At 40.0% G+C, this 20,839-nt stretch overlaps 1 protein-coding gene across 3 annotated transcripts in view; it reads left to right on the forward strand.

Moving 5' to 3' along the window:
• shtn1 (shootin 1) overlaps positions 1-20,791 on the forward strand; it is a 39,535-nt gene extending 18,744 nt beyond the window's left edge. For all 3 annotated transcript variants that reach the window (XM_027024589.3, XM_081721703.1, XM_081721705.1), the window contains 6 exons: positions 1,163-1,245; positions 5,365-5,471; positions 6,515-6,565; positions 7,009-7,129; positions 8,499-8,633; positions 20,089-20,791. In XM_027024589.3, the coding sequence (XP_026880390.2) occupies positions 1,163-1,245; positions 5,365-5,471; positions 6,515-6,565; positions 7,009-7,129; positions 8,499-8,605 (469 nt within the window). In that variant the 3' untranslated portion in view covers positions 8,606-8,633; positions 20,089-20,791. The remainder of the gene's footprint in view (positions 1-1,162; positions 1,246-5,364; positions 5,472-6,514; positions 6,566-7,008; positions 7,130-8,498; positions 8,634-20,088) is intronic.
• Positions 20,792-20,839: the final 48 nt, after the last annotated feature.

Genomic DNA, 20,839 nt, shown 5'->3' on the forward strand with positions numbered 1-20,839 from the left:
TTGTGCTTGTATGTTCAGGTGAGTGTGTGTGTGTGCTTGTATGTTCAGGTGAGTGTGTGTGTTTGTGCTTGTATGTTCAGGTGAGTGTGTGTGTGTGCTTGTATGTTCAGGTGAGTGTGTGTGTGTGCTTGTATGTTCAGGTGAGTGTGTGTTTGTGCTTGTATGTTCAGGTGAGTGTGTGTGTGTGCTTGTATGTTCAGGTGAGTGTTTGTGTGTGCTTGTATGTTCAGGTGAGTGTGTGTTTGTGCTTGTATGTTCAGGTGAGTGTGTGTTTGTGCTTGTATGTTCAGGTGAGTGTGTGTGTGTGCTTGTATGTTCAGGTGAGTGTGTGTGTGTGCTTGTATGTTCAGGTGAGTGTGTGTTTGTGCTTGTATGTTCAGGTGAGTGTGTGTGTGTGCTTGTATGTTCAGGTGAGTGTGTGTGTGTGCTTGTATGTTCAGGTGAGTGTGTGTGTGTGCTTGTATGTTCAGGTGAGTGTGTGTGTGTGCTTGTATGTTCAGGTGAGTGTGTGTGTGCTTGTATGTTCAGGTGAGTGTGTGTGTGTGCTTGTATGTTCAGGTGAGTGTGTGTGTGTGCTTGTATGTTCAGGTGAGTGTGTGTGTGTGCTTGTATGTTCAGGTGTGTGTGTTTGTGCTTGTATGTTCAGGTGAGTGTGTTTGTGCTTGTATGTTAAGGTGAGTGTGTGTTTGTGCTTGTATGTTCAGGTGAGTGTGTGTTTGTGCTTGTATGTTCAGGTGAGTGTGTGTGTGTGTGCGCTTGTATGTTCAGGTGAGTGTGTGTGTGTGTGCGCTTGTATGTTCAGGTGAGTGTGTGTGTGTGTGCGCTTGTATGTTCAGGTGAGTGTGTGTGTGTGTGCGCTTGTATGTTCAGGTGAGTGTGTGTGTGTGCTTGTATGTTCAGGTGAGTGTGTGTTTGAGTGTGTATGTTTTTAATTAGGTGAGTGTGTGTTTGAGTGTGCATATTTGAGGTCACTGTGGGTTTGGATCTGATTGTGCACTTACTTGTTTGTGCTAGTTAAGTCTCTGTATGTCTTCCAGTGCCTGTTAATGTGTGTGTGTGTTCCCACGTTTTACATAACGACGTGTGAAAAGAGCCTAATGAACGTACTCGTAAGCAGCGCGACACGGCTCCTTCATTCACAGAGTCTTTTTCTGCTCTCCAGCTCCCTGTTCTCAATGCTGCGCAAGAAAAAAGACGCCACAGACATTCCACTAGTAGAAAAAGATGCGCCAGCCAAAGACTCCGGTAAGGACATGCACTGGATTGTAGAGCGAGTGTGTGTGTTTCACACTGGCGTGTAGAGTATTTGTTTCTCGCTGGTGTGTACAGTAAGCGTGTTTCACACCGGTGTTTAGAATGTGCGTGATTCACACTGTTGTGCACTCTGTGTGGGTTTCACACTGGGGTGTACAGTGTGTGTTTACGCACTGATGGACGCAGACAGCGCACAGCGTGTGTGTACATCTCCTTGACCTGATACTGTGTCATTTCATCTTCTTGTCTTCTGTGTGCTACTATAATGAAGGCCAGTTAAATAGAGTGGGATAGTAGCTCGCAGAGGACATTCAAAGACTTCACTGTCCAGTTCAGAAAGACTCTATATCATTTTAAGTTTTAAGAAACTTTTAATTAATTTAAAGCAACCCTCAAAATTAAACTGTATTAACTTGGCTAAATTTTGCTGTTAGCAGTTGAATGATGTTATATTTTTAATTCTATATATGTTTTGACCCTCAGGTCTCACTAGACAGGGTTGGGTTAGACACGTTTACCACCAATTACCAGACAGGTATACCAACAGATTCATGACAAAGCAGAGGTAGATGGTAAAATATAGTTTAATGTATGTAAAGAGAAAAAAAACTTTACCTTTTAATAACACCTTTTAGTATATCTGATAATTGGTAAGTCTATCAAATTGCTTTTTACGGCATTTTGTTTTCCAAAAATAAAAAGTTTGAACTCAAAGTTCACTCAAAATGACAGATTTACAGAGCCATTAGCAGCGGTCAGTGTGTCAACATTAAATTAGTATTAAATGCTTTCCAAATGTCAAAAATGACTTTTAAAAAGCCATTTCTTTACAGTTAAAATATTGTGTATAATCCTATTGCTGTTTTTTTGTGACATGCAAATTAAAATACTGGAGTTTCTCAAGGAAACGGAAACTAAACTAACAAAGCAATGGAAAATGCATTATATGTATTAAACAATTCCCCACTTGCTGTCCTCTTTTTCCTTCAAGCTCAGATCCTCTAAATTGGGTCTGGGAGCTTGAGGATCATGCGTAGTATCTTAGCTGTTCCCAGAACTGCACTCTTCTGGACGGAGATCTCAGACGTAGTTCCTGGTATCTGCTGCAGCCGTTCTCCCAGTTTGGGGGTCACGGACTCAAGTGCTCTGATTACCTCGGGAACCTCATTTGACTTCACCTTCCACATCTTTTCTGGCTCTTCTGTCAGCGCTTGGTATTTCTCAAGCTTTTCATGTTCCTTGTTACTGATGTCGCCATCACTTTGGACTGCCACATCTATCACCATGGCTCTCTCCTGCTGTTTGTCCATCACTACTATGTCCAGTTGGTTAACCATTACCATCTTCTCAATCCGCATCTGAAATTCCCACAGGATCTTAGCACAGTCCTTTTTCCACCACCTTCTTGGGGTGTATCCCACTTTGACCTTGGAACCTCCAGCCCAGTGTTAGCACAGGTGTTTCTGTACACTACTCCAGCTACTTGGTTACGGTGTTCCATGCACACTCTACTTGCGAGCAATTTGCATCCTGCTGTTATGTGCTGGATTGTCTCAGGGGCCTTTTGGCACAGCCTGTATCTGGGGTCCTTCCTTGTGTAGTAGATCCCAGATTCTATTGATCTTGTATTGAGAGCTTGTTCCTGTGCTGCCATGATTAGTGCCTCTGTGCTGTCCTTTAATCCAGCCTTTTCCGGCCATCGGTAGGATTTTTCCACATCAGCCAGTTCCACTATTTGCCCGTGGTACATGCAGTGCAGGGGCTTATGGTTCCTGCTCTTCCTCATTCACATCCTCCTGGGGTTTCTGCTGTCTCAGTTTCTCACTCAGCACTTCTTCACTTGAAGCCATCATCCTGGGGTACTCCTGGATCTTGGTTGTTTCATCCTGGATAGTGGCTCTGATGTTCACTATTCCTTGGCCCCCTTCCTTCCACTTAGTGTACTGTCTCAGAGTGCTGGATTCGGGATGAAACCCTCCATGCATTATGAGGAGTTTCCTTTGTCTTAATGTCAGTGGCTTCTGTCTCCTCTTTGGCCAGCTTATTATGCCAGTGGGGTATCTGATGACTGGCAGAGCTGACTTCTTCAAGACTTGCCTCACTTTTTGTAGTGTGTGTGTGTGTGTGTGTATACATACACACACATACACTGCCTGGCCAAAAAAATAGGTCACCACCTGGATTTAACTAAGCAAATAGGTAAGAGCCTCCCATTGGATAATTACTGCATGGGTGATTATGTTTCAGCTGGCAACAAGTTATTGAACCCTAACTGATGCGGTGAGCAGCTTCTCATTTGTTAAACAACCATGTGTAAAGACACAGCCTTTGGTCGTGGAAAAGATGTTAATCTGTTTCAGAAGGGTCAAATTATTGGCATGCATCAAGCAGAGAAAACATCTAAGAAGAGTGCTGAAACTACTAAAATCAGGTTAAGAACTGCCCAACATATTATTAAAAAGTGGAAGGACAGTGGGGAAACGATCGTGATCGGCGATCACTTAAATGTGTGGTGAAATCAAATCGTAGAAAAACAACAGTAGAACTCATGGATATGTTTAATAGTGAAAGTGAGAGCATTTCCACACGCACAATGTGAAGGGAACTCAAGGAATTGGGACTAAACAGCTGTGTAGCCTTAAGAAAACCACTTGTCAGTGAGGCTAACCGGCAAAAACAGTTTCAGTTTGCTGGGGAGCATAAAGATTAGACTCTGGAGCAATGGCAGAAGGTCCTGTGGTCTGATGAGTCCAGATTTACCCTGTGTGATGGGCACATCAGGGTAAGAAGAGAGGCGGCTGAAGTGATGCACCCATCATGCCTAGTGCCTACCGTACAAGCCTGTGGGGGCAGTGCAATGATCTGGGGTTGCTGCGGTTGGTAAGGTCTAGGTTCAGCAACGTTATGTGCCCAAAGAATGAGGTCAGCTGACTACCTGAATATACTGAATGACCAGGTTATTCCATCAATGGATTTTTTCTTCCCTGATGACACGGGCATATTCCAAGATGACAATGCCAGGATTAATTGAGCTCAAATTGTGAAAGAGTGGTTCAGGGAGCATGAGACATCATTTTCACACATGGATTGGCCACCACAGAATCCAGACCTGAACCCCATTGAGAATCTTTGGGATGTGCTGGAGAAGACTTTGCGCAGTGGTCCAAATCTCCCATCATCAATATTAAATCCGAGCAACACTAGCTGTTACTGGGCTTTCTGCTTATATTCTCATACTGTTACTGGGCTTTCTGCTTATATACTCATGCTGTTACTTAATTTTCTGCTTATAAACTCATATTGTTGCTTGGTTTTCTGCTTATACTCATAGCAAATATTTGGAAGATTACAGTTCAAGCTGAGTTATATATTTTTAAATTGAAATATTTTTATGTTTTAATATTTGCATTATTTTTTAATTCAATTCCAAGCACCCGAGTTAGTTTTATGAACAAGTTTATCACCTAATTTCTGTCCTTGACATTTATGTAGTTATGCATGCATTTGCACCATTCAATTGGACATTTATGTGATCTGCTCATAATTATGAAAAAATTACTTGATGCTAATAAACTTTATTTTGCTTTTGCTTGACTATTGAACATTTTAACCTGCCACAGAATGTGAAATTGGTGCCTGTTCTTTTATGGCATGTTGAAATGAAACAAAACAAGTCCAAGGCTACATTCCTCGTTGATTCATCAGGAATTCCTGATATTCTTTTAACCTCGGTTTGTTAGTAAACACTGAATGAACTTATAATACAGAAACATAATTTCTGCTCCTTCTCACTGCAGTCATGGCTGGTATTTGCCGCACCTTAAATGTGCTATTTAGGTTTTTCATTCTGAGATCCTTGCTCAGGGCTCTTCAGCTGCATTGAACACCTGGGGCTGTGTAATTAGTTGGTTATTGACTATGAAAAATTGCTATTTCAATTAGTCTGTTCTGTTTAGTACTGTTCATGAAGTGCTTACTTTTAATCAACCCACTTAATTAATTAATTGCATTCAGCATTCAGTACTTTGTGAAGTATTTGTGTGTGTGTGTGTGTGTGTGTGTGTGTGTGTGTGTGTGTGTGTGTGTGTGTGTGTGTGTGTGTGTGTTTAGTGCCAGACGTTAGGCAGCAAGCAGTGACGGAGATGATGGAAAGGATTAAAAAAGGCATCCAGCTTCGACCAGTTGGTCAGACAGGCAACAGAACCAAACCAGCTCAGGTACTGGACATTTAAATGTAAATCACTTTTAAGGAACACGTGTACTCATAAGGTTCAGGCAGGTCTTCACACTCGCGTCTTGGTGTTGACATAAAGGTCAGGCAGGTCTTCACACTCGCGTCTTGGTGTTGACATAAAGGTCAGGCAGGTCTTCACACTCGCGTCTTGGTGTTGACATAAAGGTCAGGCAGGTCTTCACAGCAACACAAGGCTTCATCCTAAAGAGCTCTTTTCCTTATCTGCCTTTTTGGTAGAACATCCCATCTGTTTGTGTGGTGTGTTCTGCTTCTGTAGCTCCTGTGCAGAGCCATTTCAGTTGAATAAGTTGAAGCTCTGTGGTGGGTATTCTCTTGCTATTTTTGATGCCCAATTTCAAACACATTTTCTGCTCATTAAAGTAATTTTTGTTGATGTCATCATGGTTGTGTACCAAGGGCATTTCTGAATTGCGGTACAGAATAGTCTTGTGTTTTGATGATGTCAGATACTTTTGAGTTTTGGCCGCCTTTAGTGAAATGTACTGTAGGCGTAAAAGGCTTTCAGGACTTTATGTAAAAGCTTTTTGATTTTATAGGTTGTTTCAGCACCCTCATCGTTCTGGAAACAGGACTACAACTCAGTTATCAGTGCTAATGAGCTTACTAATCAGGCCATACACCATAATGGCTAGATAAGGAATGTATCAAGTTAATTATTTGGTTTCAGTTTTTTCAGTTTAAAGTTTTTTATCCACCCAGCAGTCTTAACAGTAGAGCTCACAGAGTATGAATCTAAGAGTAGCTTTGACACTTAGTGGTACACCATAGTTTACCTTGGTTTAAATAAAGTTAATGCAGTGGTACACCCTAGTTTAAATAAATCAATAAATATAAATATTTGCTCTACTTCTTGAATCCTTGCACTTCTAACCAGACCTCTCTTAAATGTTAAATAAATATTGAAATGTAAGAATCAAATTTAATTCATTTGAATATTTATTCTGGCCTAACCTTAGAGAGTTAACAACTTTGTGAATGAACCTTTTGTTGTTTCTTTTCTGGCAGAGAGAGAAACCACCACCTGAATCTGCCATTCAGGAGCTCAGAGGGATTCTGGTAAATTTGTCTTTAGAAACATTTACCCATTCTGGTAAAGTCTTATTTATATAGTTTATACAGTTTCAAAAGGCAAATCATTCCATTTTTATTTTCTGACGATAAACCTTCAAACTGTGTGCATACCTGTGGACTCTTTCATTATCAGAGTGTATGTAGTAGGAACAAAAGAGTAACATCTTGGCTGTTTCTATCTCATAGAAAACACAGGTTGGGTTTTACTATGACAATGTAGTACGTTTCTTACCAGAAACAGGCAAGTAAGGTGAGGTATATGCCTGCCAGTGACAGTGATGCTTATGCTAATATTAGAAAGTTTAGGGATGTGACATATCCTTTGATATCGAGTGCACAACCGCTCCCATTCCATGTGTGTCCGTGTCTGCTTGGGTGACGTGTTATGGGCGGAGCCTCATGATTTGTGCTGTGTGTAAACTGTGCAGAGCTCTGTGAAACGCCCCTCCCCGTGCTCCTCGCCTGGAAGGCCGTCCTCCCCGGAGCCCGTGTCGGAGCTCCAAAGAGTTTTACAGAAACGGCGTGGAGCAGCAGAGACAGCACATAACAGTGAGTTACACACACTGTAACAGCAGCGCAGTGAGTTACACACACTGTAACAGCACTGCAGTGAGTTACACACACTGTAACAGCACCGCAGTGAGTTACACACACTGTAACAGCACCGCAGTGAGTTACACACACTGTAACAGCACCGCAGTGAGTTACACACACTGTAACAGCACCGCAGTGAGTTACACACACTGTAACAGCACCGCAGTGGGTTACACACACTGTAACAGCACCGCAGTGGGTTACACACACTGTAACAGCACCGCAGTGGGTTACACACACTGTAACAGCACCGCAGTGGGTTACACACACTGTAACAGCACCGCAGTGGGTTACACACACTGTAACAGCACCGCAGTGGGTTACACACACTGTAACAGCACCGCAGTGAGTTACACACACTGTAACAGCACCGCAGTGGGTTGCTTACACTGTAACGCAGTGGTCGCCGACCGGTCAACTATGAATGACGGTGTGAATTGAACCAGCCAAACAAGTAATAGAACAGTTATTTTTTTACCATGGCCGGATGCCTCTGCATCAGGGCTTATTAACCACCTAGTTAACGTACACATATCTTAACTAGACTGTATTTTCTCTCTCTTAGAGAGCAAAAACCTGTGAGATTCACCTGGAGTGGGTGGATTTGCAATTAAGGACAAAAGTATTTGCATGATGTCAACAGTGTGTAGATTTGAGATGAAAGCTTCGCTAAAGGCTCGTAAATCTTTTTTTCTAGATCGCTAGAAAAGGGGGGAAATTATATTGAAGTTTCTTTTTGATGCAGCCAGCCAAAATACACAAAAACATTTACAGATAGAAAAGAGGTGGTGGAGAAGTGGTGATGGAGTCACTGCGGACTCCTTTTTCAGAGCCCTTAAAAAATAAAGATGAACTCAGACTTATGTACCAGCTGCACATTTTACGTAACTGGAAGCTGTAGAGACATGAGTAGCTTTTAAAAAAATGTAGCCTAGGTCTACTGCTGCAACGGTACACCAGTGAGTTAGTTACACATTGTAACAGCACAACAGTAAGTTACACACCTTGACAGCACAGTCTTTATAATTTTCCATTTCTTGCTCTCAGTGTGTTGCACTGCATGTTTCTGTAGCTCATCTGGCTGAGCACCTAAGAGCGAGATGCATGGTCCCAGGCTTGATTCATAGGGAGTCATCTTGATAAATTAGTACGTCGCTCTAGATAAGAGTGTCTGCCAAATGCCACAAACATACATTTTTTACTTATGTTGTTCTTTTCCTATCACAGTTATGCTCTCTCTCTCTCCCTCTCTCACACTCTCACCCTCCTCCTCTGTCTCTCCACCTCGCTCTCTCTCTCTTTCTCCAACCCCCTACCTCTGTAGGACTGTCAAAGCAGCGTTTCCCTAGCAGCGTCCTTGATCTGACCCGAGCTAAGGCCACCCCTGGAGACCCTGGACAGGGCCCAAACAAACACATCCTGCAGCAGTGATCTCTCGACACCAACATGCACCTGAACTGTGAGTACCTCTCTTGTACAATCATCTGCGTTACGTCAAAGGCACTAAGAATGTAAGCAGCTGTATACACTCCACATATGTAGAGTTGTCATGAATACGTGTAAAGATTACTCAAATATGTACATTCCTCAAATGTATAAATTTATCACATCCGCTTAGCGGCCTTAGTGTTATAGTTTGTCAACCAACAAAGGTGAGAAAGGCAAGAAACGGATCTTTGCAATAAAAGCTAATGTAGTAAGTCGCATGGAATTAGTACAGGATCTGTGGGCTATAGGTCAAATTCAAAATGTATTATATAGCACTTTTTTGGAACAGATGTTGGCGCAAAGCAGCTTTACAAATGCCCGAGTCCAAGCCTCCAGTGAGCAGGCCAAGGACCACAGTGGCAAGGAAAAACTCTGAGGAACCGAGACTCAAAGGGGGGGGGGCTCCTCCTCTGGATGACAACAATCACCACAATAATAACCATTTTAAGATAATTTTTTTTTTTAATGAAAAAATAATCAATGAATGTCTAGTTCAACTTCTTAAAGGTCCTAGTCTTGTCCCGATGAGAACGTCCATTAAGGGCAAAGGAGACGTAGTCGGCTGGGGTGGAGGTGTGGTGGGCTACAGGAGCCACAGATGAGACTGGATGAGGCTCAGGAACATCAGGGGTAGGTGTAGCTCGGCAGAAAGAGCGACTAGATTAGGCATGTCCAGGTACAAGGGCGTGTAAATTAGGGAACTATTATGTGCAATGATGGACTCCGGGAGATCTAGCTATGGCAGCACAGCTAAAAGAATAGAGCCAGAAGGAAACACAGGCATGAGGGCACCGTGGATCATCAGCACTCCACCGCTCTCAGTCAACAAACTTGAGTGGCATAAGTTACAGCATCATAACATCCCAGTTTACCATAACTCCCAATGCCCATGGACCCCCAGATCTACACCTTCACCTAAGATGGGAAGTAGTTAATAAAATAGATTTTCACCCTAGCCTTAAATATTGAGACTGCATCTGAATCTCGAAGAGGAACGTTTTCCATAGTGTGGGAGCTTTATAGGACAAGGCTCTGCCCACTGTGGTAGATTTTCTGATTCTTGGTACTAGTAAAGAGCCTGCAACTTTTGAGCTAAGCAGATGTGGTGGATTGTAATGCACTACGAGTTCTCTAAGGTAGTGTGGGTCAAGACCATTCAGTGCATTGTTGGTCATTAGCAGTATTTTATAATCAATATGAAATTTTACAGGGAGCCAATGTAAAGTAGCTAAGATAGGAATGATGTGATCAAATTTTCTAGTTCTAGTAAGAACTCTGGCTACTGAATTTTGAACTAGCTGGAGCTTGTTTAGGCACTTAGTGGCACAGCCATATAGTAAGGCATTACAGTAGTCCAATCTTGAAGTGATAAATGCATGGACTAGCTTTTCTGCATCATGTAAGAAAAGTCTCTTCCTAATCCTAATTTGAAATGTTCCTAAGGTGGAGAAAGACAGTCCCAGAAATATTCTTTAAATGTATGACACATCCTCATACATACTATTCTACACAGAGCACATTTAGAAATATAGCTTCAAATCTCTTCCTTACATACTTCTGTAATGGATCAAATTACATCGACCCTTATTCTAAAATCTTTTTTTCCTTGGATTTTTCTCAGATTTTCTCCCTATTATTTAGTCATAGCCAGTTCCCACCCATCAGACACACAGCAGCCAACCAGGGAGAGTGTGGGCCGTCCTCCAACACACACACAGCCAAACACTGCATCTTTTTGAGCTGCAGCGTGTGGGGGTGGTGTAACACACTTGGAGGATGGTGCTACCCACCACCTTCTGCAGCATAAGTTCACAGTCGCCCATGTTTGGTCAGTGTTGCTTTTTCACTCACAGATTAACTGGTCTCGTTTTGAAATCTCCAGAACTTTCCAGTCAGTTGTTTAACTTTGGTTTACCTATGTCTCACCCTGTTGCACCAACGTCAGGAATTTTGTACAACGGCAGTCGGTGGAATCAGCTTTATTCACCATTTAATATGTTTACTTTTTGGAAATTCACACACAAAAAAAGTGTAATGTATAGATGGAAAACTAGCAAGCATAATCAAGAGGAGGTCCTGTACCTACAAGTACAGTTTTTCTGTTTTATGTGAACCTTTAACAACCATCAAAGTCAAATCAGTAACATGAGAAACGAGTAACATGAGTAACAAATCAGTAACATGAGAACATAGAGCCACATAACACTTGTCTGTCGGTGTTGTACTGTAATGGCAAAGCAGGATGCTTCTGAACAAAATGAGTAATGCTTGGTAATGTTCATGTTGGAATCTAGCTACCTTAGGATAGCATTAGCATTGGTTGGAGACTGTGTTAGAACACAAGTGGTGGAGTTTCCTCAAGAAGTATCTTGTGGAATCTCTTTGTCATTATATTCTCCACTTAGCGCACTTCAGGGCTGTGGTGGCCATAGGGTGCGCAGAGAAGGCCAGGTGTCTCCGTCCTCGGTCACTTCCTCCAGCATCTCCTGGTGGATCCCCGGGAGACGCGGTCCCTTCAGCTGGTCCCGAGTCCGCCCCGAGGCTCAGCAGCCTCTTCACCGCTGCAGTGCGGTGCAGTGACTGCTAACCTGCGCTCCATCTCAGAACCCCTTTTCCCATAACTCGTGAGCAAGATCCTGAGATCCTTGAACTCCTGCGCTAAAGGGAGGACCACCCCCTTCTGCCAACACGACGCGCCGATCCGGGAAGGGTGTTGAAGAGCATAGTTTAAAATGTTCCCGACTATTTCGAGGAAGCCTTCGCTCTCTCATTCTGTTGTGCAAAAGAGCTTGAGAGTTGAACGAAATTACTTTATTCAGCATTTGGGAGAAAATTGGCTAACATTCACTAATTAATTAAAATACTTGGAAAATAACACTCACTAATTAATTAAAAATACTTGGAAAATAACATTCACTAATTAATTAAAAATACTCAAAAGCATTTTCTAGAATTCAGAAAATAAGTACATATAAGTGCAGTATAACTAATATGTGGTCTGGTAAGCACATTTTACGATTTTAAAGCACACCAAAATCCGGTGTGTACTCGATGCGTAGCAGAAACCGTCCAAATGACAGTGAAACAAAAGCCCAACTTTCCCAGTCTCAGGCTTCCACTGAGGTTGTTTACGTGACGGCAGCCATGCCAGCCATATTCACATACTGTCGGTGCATGTGAAAAGTGCCATTAGAGATATACTGGGCTCGAGGCTTGAACGTTTGCCAAGCATGTGCGTTGTTAAATGCCTGTGTCTAGACCAGTATTCATCTTGCAGACTCCCAGTCTGTAGTCAGAAGGACAGAGTAGCATTCTCTTCTCACCTATTTGCCTTCTTGATTGTCGCAGTGCTGTCAACCATATTTTTCTCTTTGTATTTCTCTGTGTGGAGTCTTCAGGCTGTTTTTGGTCACTGACTTTTAACCATTAGTTACAGTAGCAGAGACAAAATATTTCACATCAGAGATGTGAAAAGTCAGGCATGGATGTTTTGTAACAAGAAATGGTCCACTATCTGGGCAGGCATAAAATGGTTGGTGGTCAAAGTTTCACTGCTGATGGGGATTTTTCATTGAAAACCGTTTCTGTACTTTGTGTACTCCAGATGGCCATAATTCTCCAGATGATGAAAGCAATTATGATAATCCTGTATCTGAAGGCAACCAAATGATCTTGACCCTGATCTGTTCTCTTCACTCATGCTTAACTAGAGAACTAGATTGTCCTCATACCTTTACTTTTTTAGCCTACTCAATAGTAAATAATGTAAACAATGAGATAACATAACATAAATAACAATATATATATAACCATAAATATTATAACATATATATGGCCTCAGATAAAATTATTGTATTAGATGTGAATAGCTTCTGGAGTTTTTCTCTCTGAGGAATTACCTTACTTGTTAGTACTGGCTGTGAGTTTAGCTCATATTGGCTGTGAGTGTAGCTCATACTGGCTGTAAGTGTAGTTCCTACTGGCTATGAATATATCATACTGTCTGAGAGCGTAACTTTTAGACGTTGAGTGACCCTCATTTACAATGTAGCTGATATAATACAGAAGTCACTAATTGAAATAATTTGGCTATTAAAAAGATTAAATGCTAAAATAAGCATCATAATCATAATAGTAAGTATAATAGTAAATTAAAGAAATATAATTTAAAAAATATATAAAGATCAGTCAGAACAAACAATTAAATTAAAAATTAAAATGACTTAATAAATGGCAGATTATAATAAAATAAAATAACCAAAGAAACGAAAAACATAAATATAAAAAATAACTCAAACATACCAAAATCATATTAGAAGTTACCAAAAATCAAATAAAACCTTTGCAGGGTGAGTTGAGGTGGTTAGAGATGAAAAGTTTAAAATGTTCACATGACTAAAATGTTTAAAGTGAAGCTGTAGCATTTAGAGGTGACGCTCTTTGTCGGGCGTGCGCGCGCTAGAGAAAGGCAGTGAGACCTCAAAGGCCCTGGTGTTGGCGGCACATACATGCATCTCATCATGAACAGCAGTGGAAATGCTTCAGGGATGGTTTAGCAGGAAGACTTCTGGACGATATTAAAAGCTCCTGCATTGTTGGAGAGGTGCAGGGTCTTTTTTGTTTGTTTTTTTTTGTTTGTTTTTTCTTTGTTTTGTTTTTTTTTACAAATGGTGGCAGCTTTGTTGAAGAGGATTTTCTTTAACAAAGAATGATGAAATGTATTTTGAAAAACAGGTTTTTCACAATATATCATTGCATTACAAAATCAACAAAATGACTGAAACCCTGTTAAAACATGATTCTTTTAATTTTATTCTTTTTTTTCCATTTCAAAATTTGATTTTTCCCTGAATTTTTAACAGGAGCTTTAAAAAAGCTGATTTAAGAAACTATTCCTTAGCAAATGAACACTTGTAAAACTTTAATAAATCACATTTTCTTACATATGCTATATATTACAAATATGTTGCCAATTTTGTATTGTCCAATTGTCCATTTGCAAATTCTTCATAAGTCCCATTGCAGTTTGGACTTGACAGATTGTTTTCAAGTGCCGTGTCTAAAGTGCCTCTGAAATCCTCCTGAGAGCTACTGAGGAAGAGGAGCAAGAAATGCTCTCATGAGCTCTGAAAATCAGTAACTGTAGTTTCAGCCTATACACTTAACCGAGTATGTTACTGCTCAAAGTTTACGTATGTAGCTCGTATGCTTGCAGCTTTAAAATATGCAAACATTTGAAACTATTATAAGATATTCTAAATCTGCAATGATTTGATTGTCCAGGTGCTCTCCCTATGACATCATTTACCCAGAGGCTACAGCTGTGTCCCCTTCTTTGCTGATGCGGCTTCGATTGTTGTGGGGGTTACTACGGACCTTTTCCACCCCAGTGGAAGCTGCCAGGAAGTGGGGTCATCTGTGACTGGCTCTGGGTAAAAGGGGTCTGGGGTTAACTGCTAATATGATTTTGGTATGTTTGAGTTATTTACCTGCAAAGCTCATCCACTGAAAAATCAGCCCATTGCCCTGACTGTTTTCTCTGTCAGTAGAAACACAAACAATTTATTTTGCTCATGTTCTCACATCCTTTTTTGCATCACATACTTGACCATAGTATTAGACCATAGTATTAGACCATAGTATTAGACCATAGTATTAGTCCATAGTATTAGTCCATAGTATTAGTCCATAGTATTAGACCATAGTATTAGACCATAGTATTAGACCATAGTATTAGACCATAGTATTAGTCCATAGTATTAGACCATAGTATTAGACCATAGTATTAGTCCATAGTATTAGACCATAGTATTAGTCCATAGTATTAGACCATAGTATTAGTCCATAGTATTAGACCATAGTATTAGTCCATAGTATTAGACCATAGTATTAGACCATAGTATTAGTCCATAGTATTAGACCATAGTATTAGACCATAGTATTAGACCATAGTATTAGACCATAGTATTAGTCCATAGTATTAGACCATAGTATTAGACCATAGTATTAGACCATAGTATTAGTCCATAGTATTAGACCATAGTATTAGTCCATAGTATTAGACCATAGTATTAGACCATAGTATTAGACCATAGTATTAGTCCATAGTATTAGACCATAGTATTAGACCATAGTATTAGACCATAGTATTAGTCCATAGTATTAGACCATAGTATTAGTCCATAGTATTAGACCATAGTATTAGACCATAGTATTAGACCATAGTATTAGACCATAGTATTAGTCCATAGTATTAGACCATAGTATTAGACCATAGTATTAGTCCATAGTATTAGACCATAGTATTAGACCATAGTATTAGTCCATAGTATTAGACCATAGTATTAGTCCATAGTATTAGACCATAGTATTAGTCCATAGTATTAGACCATAGTATTAGACCATAGTATTAGACCATAGTATAAGGCCATATTAGACCATAGTATTAGACCATAGTATTAGACCATAGTATTAGACCATATTATAAGGCCATATTATAAGGCCATAGTATTAGACCATAGTATTAGACCATAGTATAAGGCCATATTAGACCATAGTATTAGACCATAGTATAAGTCCATAGTATTAGACCATAGTATTAGTCCATAGTATTAGACCATAGTATTAGACCATAGTATTAGTCCATAGTATTAGACCATAGTATTAGTCCATAGTATTAGACCATAGTATTAGACCATAGTATTAGACCATAGTATTAGACCATAGTATAAGGCCATATTAGACCATAGTATTAGACCATAGTATTAGACCATAGTATTAGACCATATTATAAGGCCATATTATAAGGCCATAGTATTAGACCATAGTATTAGACCATAGTATAAGGCCATATTAGACCATAGTATTAGACCATAGTATAAGTCCATATTAGACCATAGTATAAGGCCATATTAGACCATAGTATTAGACCATAGTATAAGGCCATATTAAACCATAGTATAAGTCCATAGTATTAGACCATAGTATAAGGCCATATTAGACCATAGTACTAGACCATATTAGACCATAGTATAAGTCCATAGTATTAGACCATAGTATAAGTCCATAGTATTAGACCATAGTATAAGTCCATAGTATTAGACCATAGTATTAGACCATAGTATAAGGCCATATTAGACCATAGTATAGGTCCGTAGTATTAGACCGTAGTGTAAGACTGTATTAGATCATAGTATTAGACCATAGTATAAGACTGTATTATACCATAGTATTAAGACCATAGTATAAGAACATATTAGACCATAGAATTAGAAGATAGTATTTCACTGTGTGTTAGTTCTGGAGGCCATGGTCTCGGTTGGGCTGGGTTGCCGAAATAAAGGTTTGAAGGGAATTTGGGGTTATGGAATTTGGGGTTATGTTTGGGATTATGTCTGGAGCCTCTTTTAGTTGACACAGTGGTGTGACATTAGTCACGGAGGGATCAGGACAGGGTTTAATTTCAGCCTTTGTGCTACTCATTTAGTGACTTTTAGTTGGAGAAGCAGCACCAGAAGTGTGTGTGTGTGTGTGTGTGTTGGGGAGAGAGAGAGACTCTGTACGATACACAGGGAAAGCTGAGCTGTATTGAAAGCTTTGCGCCTTATTCACACATTTAAGGACAATTTCCAGTGTGGCTCTGCTCTCTAAATGAAGGTAAATCCACAAAGACTTGGGTGGAAACTCAACACCTCAAGCACTACAAGTTTTTGTTCTCTCCCACACACACACACACACACACACACACACACACACACACACACACACACACACACACACACACACACACACACACACAAATACACACCTAAACATATTCAAAGTTGTGAGTATGGCTGAACTGTGACACATTTTGCTTAAAACATTTTAGTTCTTTTAATTCCTTTTAGCAGAAGAGAGTTTAATTAGATGTTTCATTTAATTTGAACCAGTTCATTTAACCTTAATCTTTTGGAGGAAACTATTGCTACCTCTCTGTATAAGTAGCAGCTGGTTTTAGTGAAACCCTGTGCTCAGCTGAAGTCAAACCCTGTGCTCAGCTGTGTGAAAGAAAGATGTAAGAAACAGGCAGGAAGGAGAAAGCCCCTTCTTGACAAAACAGGTTTCTAGAAAGGTTTATGGTAGGAATATGGCAGAGACAGATCGAGAGGTAGTGCGTGCCTCTTTGGTTCTTGGGCTTATTTAGCTGTGTGCATGATTGTGTGCTACAGATTACTAACTGTTTTGGTTGTTTGGTTGTGTACTTGTGTGCTCTTGGGCTTATTTAGTTGTGTGCTTGTTTGGTTGTGTGCTTGTTTGGGTTTGTGTGTATCAGTCTATTGTAGATATGTTTCCAAGTATTACTTATAGGCCAGGCAGTGCATGTGTATTTGTAGACATTGCTTGTGACTGTGTGGTTTATATTACTGTACGCACAATTTACAAGTCATTTGTGAGCCTGAAGTACAATACAATAACAGTACTGTGTAGTGCTATGTGGCTGTAACGATACCAAGCAGTACGATATTAATGCTGTGTAGTACTTATGTAGCTGCAACACTACTATGCATTGCAACATCAGTGCTGAGTAGAACCTATTAGCTGAAGAGGCAGAAGTTGAATGCAAGGGCTGGCATATTTAGGACAAAGCTGGGCAGACTAAGCGGAGACCGTCCAAAAGCCCTATACCAAAACGAGACATGCAGCAAGACTGATAAACTGACGAAAACACTTCCTTATGATGGATGGTCAGTGCCGGATTCAAAACCACTGCAGCAACTATCACTGTCGTAGGCTATAAATATGCTGGTTGATTAACATGAAACACAGAACTGGTGATAACAGATCAGAAATGTGGAGACAGCGACTTCTGAAGGCGAGGAGTGGGCTCTTCGGCTGCTGATGTGATGGTGTTATTTATAGCTGGTGTTTTTTCGATGTAGTGTTCGTGAATGGTGTTGGTTTAGTCCTGTGTTTCATTGTTTGTGTATTGTGTTGTATGTATTATTTGTTTATATGTCTGTGTGGAATATTTTTCTGCTGTGTTTGCCTCCCTGTGTAATTTGTAGGTGTTTATTTCTGTTGAAGGCAACATTAATATTTGTGTATTATTTTTATGCAGTATTTTTATGGTATTTGCATGTGGTGGTTTAGGTTTATTTATGTCTGTATGTAGTGTTTGTCTATGATATAGGTAATGATTATCTGTAGTATTTGTAGTGTTCTATGTAGTATTTGTATACATGGACTGTTGTAGTATTTGGCTGTGTATGGTTATGGCCTGTTATAAGTTGCTCAGATCTGGTGTCTCTTTATTGTGTTTTGGCTTCTCTCATACAGAGCGGCCTTCTGTTAGTCTCAGCAACTGCACAATTACTGAAAACACACACACACACAGACACACTCTCACACACACGCTCACTCACTCACACACACTCACACTTGTCATTTGACTCCCTCTCTACTGTTGTAGCTGTGCCTCTGCCAAACGACACAAAGCAATCATTTCTACTGAAGCATTTCTAAATTGTAGGTACCCTGTGTGTGACAGAGAGAGAGAGAGAGAGAGTCTGTGTGTAGGGAGCACTTCATTTGGCCTATTTTGTTAGTCAGTTTTGGTTACCCAAACAGAGTGATCGGTGGGGAATGAGAGCAGTCTCAGGCCTGGATTGCTGTCTGTGGATTTGTGTTCGTTCAGTCTCTCGCTATCTCTCCATCTCTCTCTCTCTCTCTCTCTTTGTCTGTTGCTCTCTCTCCTGCTGTTTTTGTGTCCATCACTTCAGTTTTATAGAGTTTGCACATCCTGTTATAGGATAAAGAACAGCTAATGACTCTAAACAACTTAGGAGCTGTATTTCTCTTTAATTAACTTTGTGGTACATATTTGTAAGATGCTACCTAAATACATGTCTGGTGTCTTGACGTCTTGAAAAAATGTCTACTAAGAAGGTGCATCATGGTTCGTGTTGTAGAGTTTTGTTATTTTATAGCAGTTGTGATTTTTTTCCCCTCCTCTTTCAAAGTAGTCCATTCAATCACACACACACACACACACACACACACACACACACACACACACACACACAGACACAGACAGTATAAATGTCTCCATTCAGAGATAGAGAGATAGAAAGTGTGTTGGGGAGCAGAGAGGAGGAAGTGTGTTGACATACAGCTGTATGACACACTGACTGGCACAAATTGTTATTTTTTTTCTAAGACATTATATTCATGGTCTTTATTGAGTAAAAGAGAGTAGCAGTTTATTGTTTTGGCACTTAATTCCATTGGACTTATATTTTAACAGGCTACGTCCAAAGTCAGGTAGTATGCACTTATTTTGTTAGTGCATACTATTCTCAGGATGTATTAAGTACTACTTTCAAATTGGTGTGGAACATTTCAGACCAATTTTACCATTACAGCTAAACCCCCCCTGGCCATTACCCCACTTCAAGATGAAAAAATTTGATGTGAGCTCTTTACAAAATGTTACACAAAGACTGAAATGTCGTTACATCAAGGCTGCTACACAAAGACCGAAATGTCGTTACACAAAGACCAAAATGTCAGCGTTTTCACAACACTTAAAATCACAGAAGCCAGCTATAAGCCATGTTGGATCATGCTAATAAAATAGCCAAAATCAATATTTTAGCACATTCTCCTCTTAGCTTTTGGCAGATATCATGCTAAAAAACCAAATTTTACAGAATGCGTGAAAAAATGATTGGCATGCGTTATTACGCATATACGCACATTTAAAAATGGCTTTGTCTGCATTTTGTATTAATTTAGTTTGCCTTCAGAAACCACACCTCCCATGATGTTGTAAACATGGGATTGAATAATAGCCTGTGTTCGAATACTTTGGTGTTTTACCCGGCACAGTATATAATCTGGGTACTTTTTGATTACTAACTTAATACAAAGGATGAAGATACATTTAACCATCCTGGAAGTACTATTTTGGCAAATTATTATTTAGCACATGTGATTAGCATACTGTTACTTTCATAAGAAAATCAGAAAATATCCCTAGAAAGAGTTTTTTAGAACAGTGTATTTATATTTTAAATGTAAATGGTGTGATTATGGAATAATTTACTTTGAAATATTTAAACAAATTTAAAGATTTAAAGTCTTTAAACCTCCAGTGTTACAATGTCATTGGCATGCTGCTTTGTAGTTCTTTTAGTGTTTCTCAGTTCCTATGTCAATGCCACAGTTAAGTGTTCCTTCACTTTTAACTTTCACTGATAATGTGATATCTCCCAATGACTGGTGACACCATAGCTAATTACTGAGCCCTTCCTGGGCTGAATTGGGTATGTTAGGAGAACATCTCCAGGGACTGGAGCAGCAAAACTCTAACCAAACTAGTGTCACAAATGATCCTTAACATCTTGCCTAATTGTAATGTTTTGCTGGTCTCTTCTATTTCATAGGACTGTTTGGAACAGAGACTCTTGATGAGATTTGACATCAGTACTGTGAACACCTACAAACCACATTTCCTTCACCCAATCAAAGTGTTAGTGGAAGATTTTTTGTATATTCTCTCTCTTTGCATGATTTTGTTCTTCTTTGGTCATTTGTTTCTTGTAAAAAATAATCTGTTAACTAAAATAGTCATTGCCAATAAAACCTGCCACTACTATGAAATTACATTTTTAAAATAAGATTATTTTTAGAATTAGGAACTTTTTATATTAGTACTGCACATTCCACCATTACAGATGTTTGCAAATCTGACATTTGCAAATGGTTTAGCTAGTCTGTGAAAAACTCCAAATGGATGTTTGTCTGTAAATAACAGTAGATGGTAACAGTTCAGCAATTTGCCTGAAAGTGGTCAAATATTTTATTGCTGTGTAACAAGAGTGCTGTACATAAAGTCGCATAGTCACGGTACGGCCCCTCCCCCCAAACGTCTCCCCGTGTGTGTGTGTGTGTGTGTGTGTGTGTGTGTGTGTGTGTGTCTGTATGGCCATGCCCTCCCTGTGTTTCACACCTGCTCCTTATTGTGTGTCGTTAGTGTGCATGCATATAAGTCTTGTGTCTAAGTATAGGTGGTATCGATGTTGGAACCAGGTTAGTTCGCTAACCACGTTGTCGTCTGTGTATTAAATAAACGTTGGTTGTGTTAGACATGGTTTGTCCCCGCATCCTGCTTTGCCTCCGCACGTCACAGAAACA

The sequence above is a fragment of the Electrophorus electricus genome, chromosome 10, assembly GCF_041902795.1.
Source record: "Electrophorus electricus isolate QZ-2024a chromosome 10, ASM4190279v1, whole genome shotgun sequence".
Taxonomy (NCBI): domain Eukaryota; kingdom Metazoa; phylum Chordata; class Actinopteri; order Gymnotiformes; family Gymnotidae; genus Electrophorus; species Electrophorus electricus.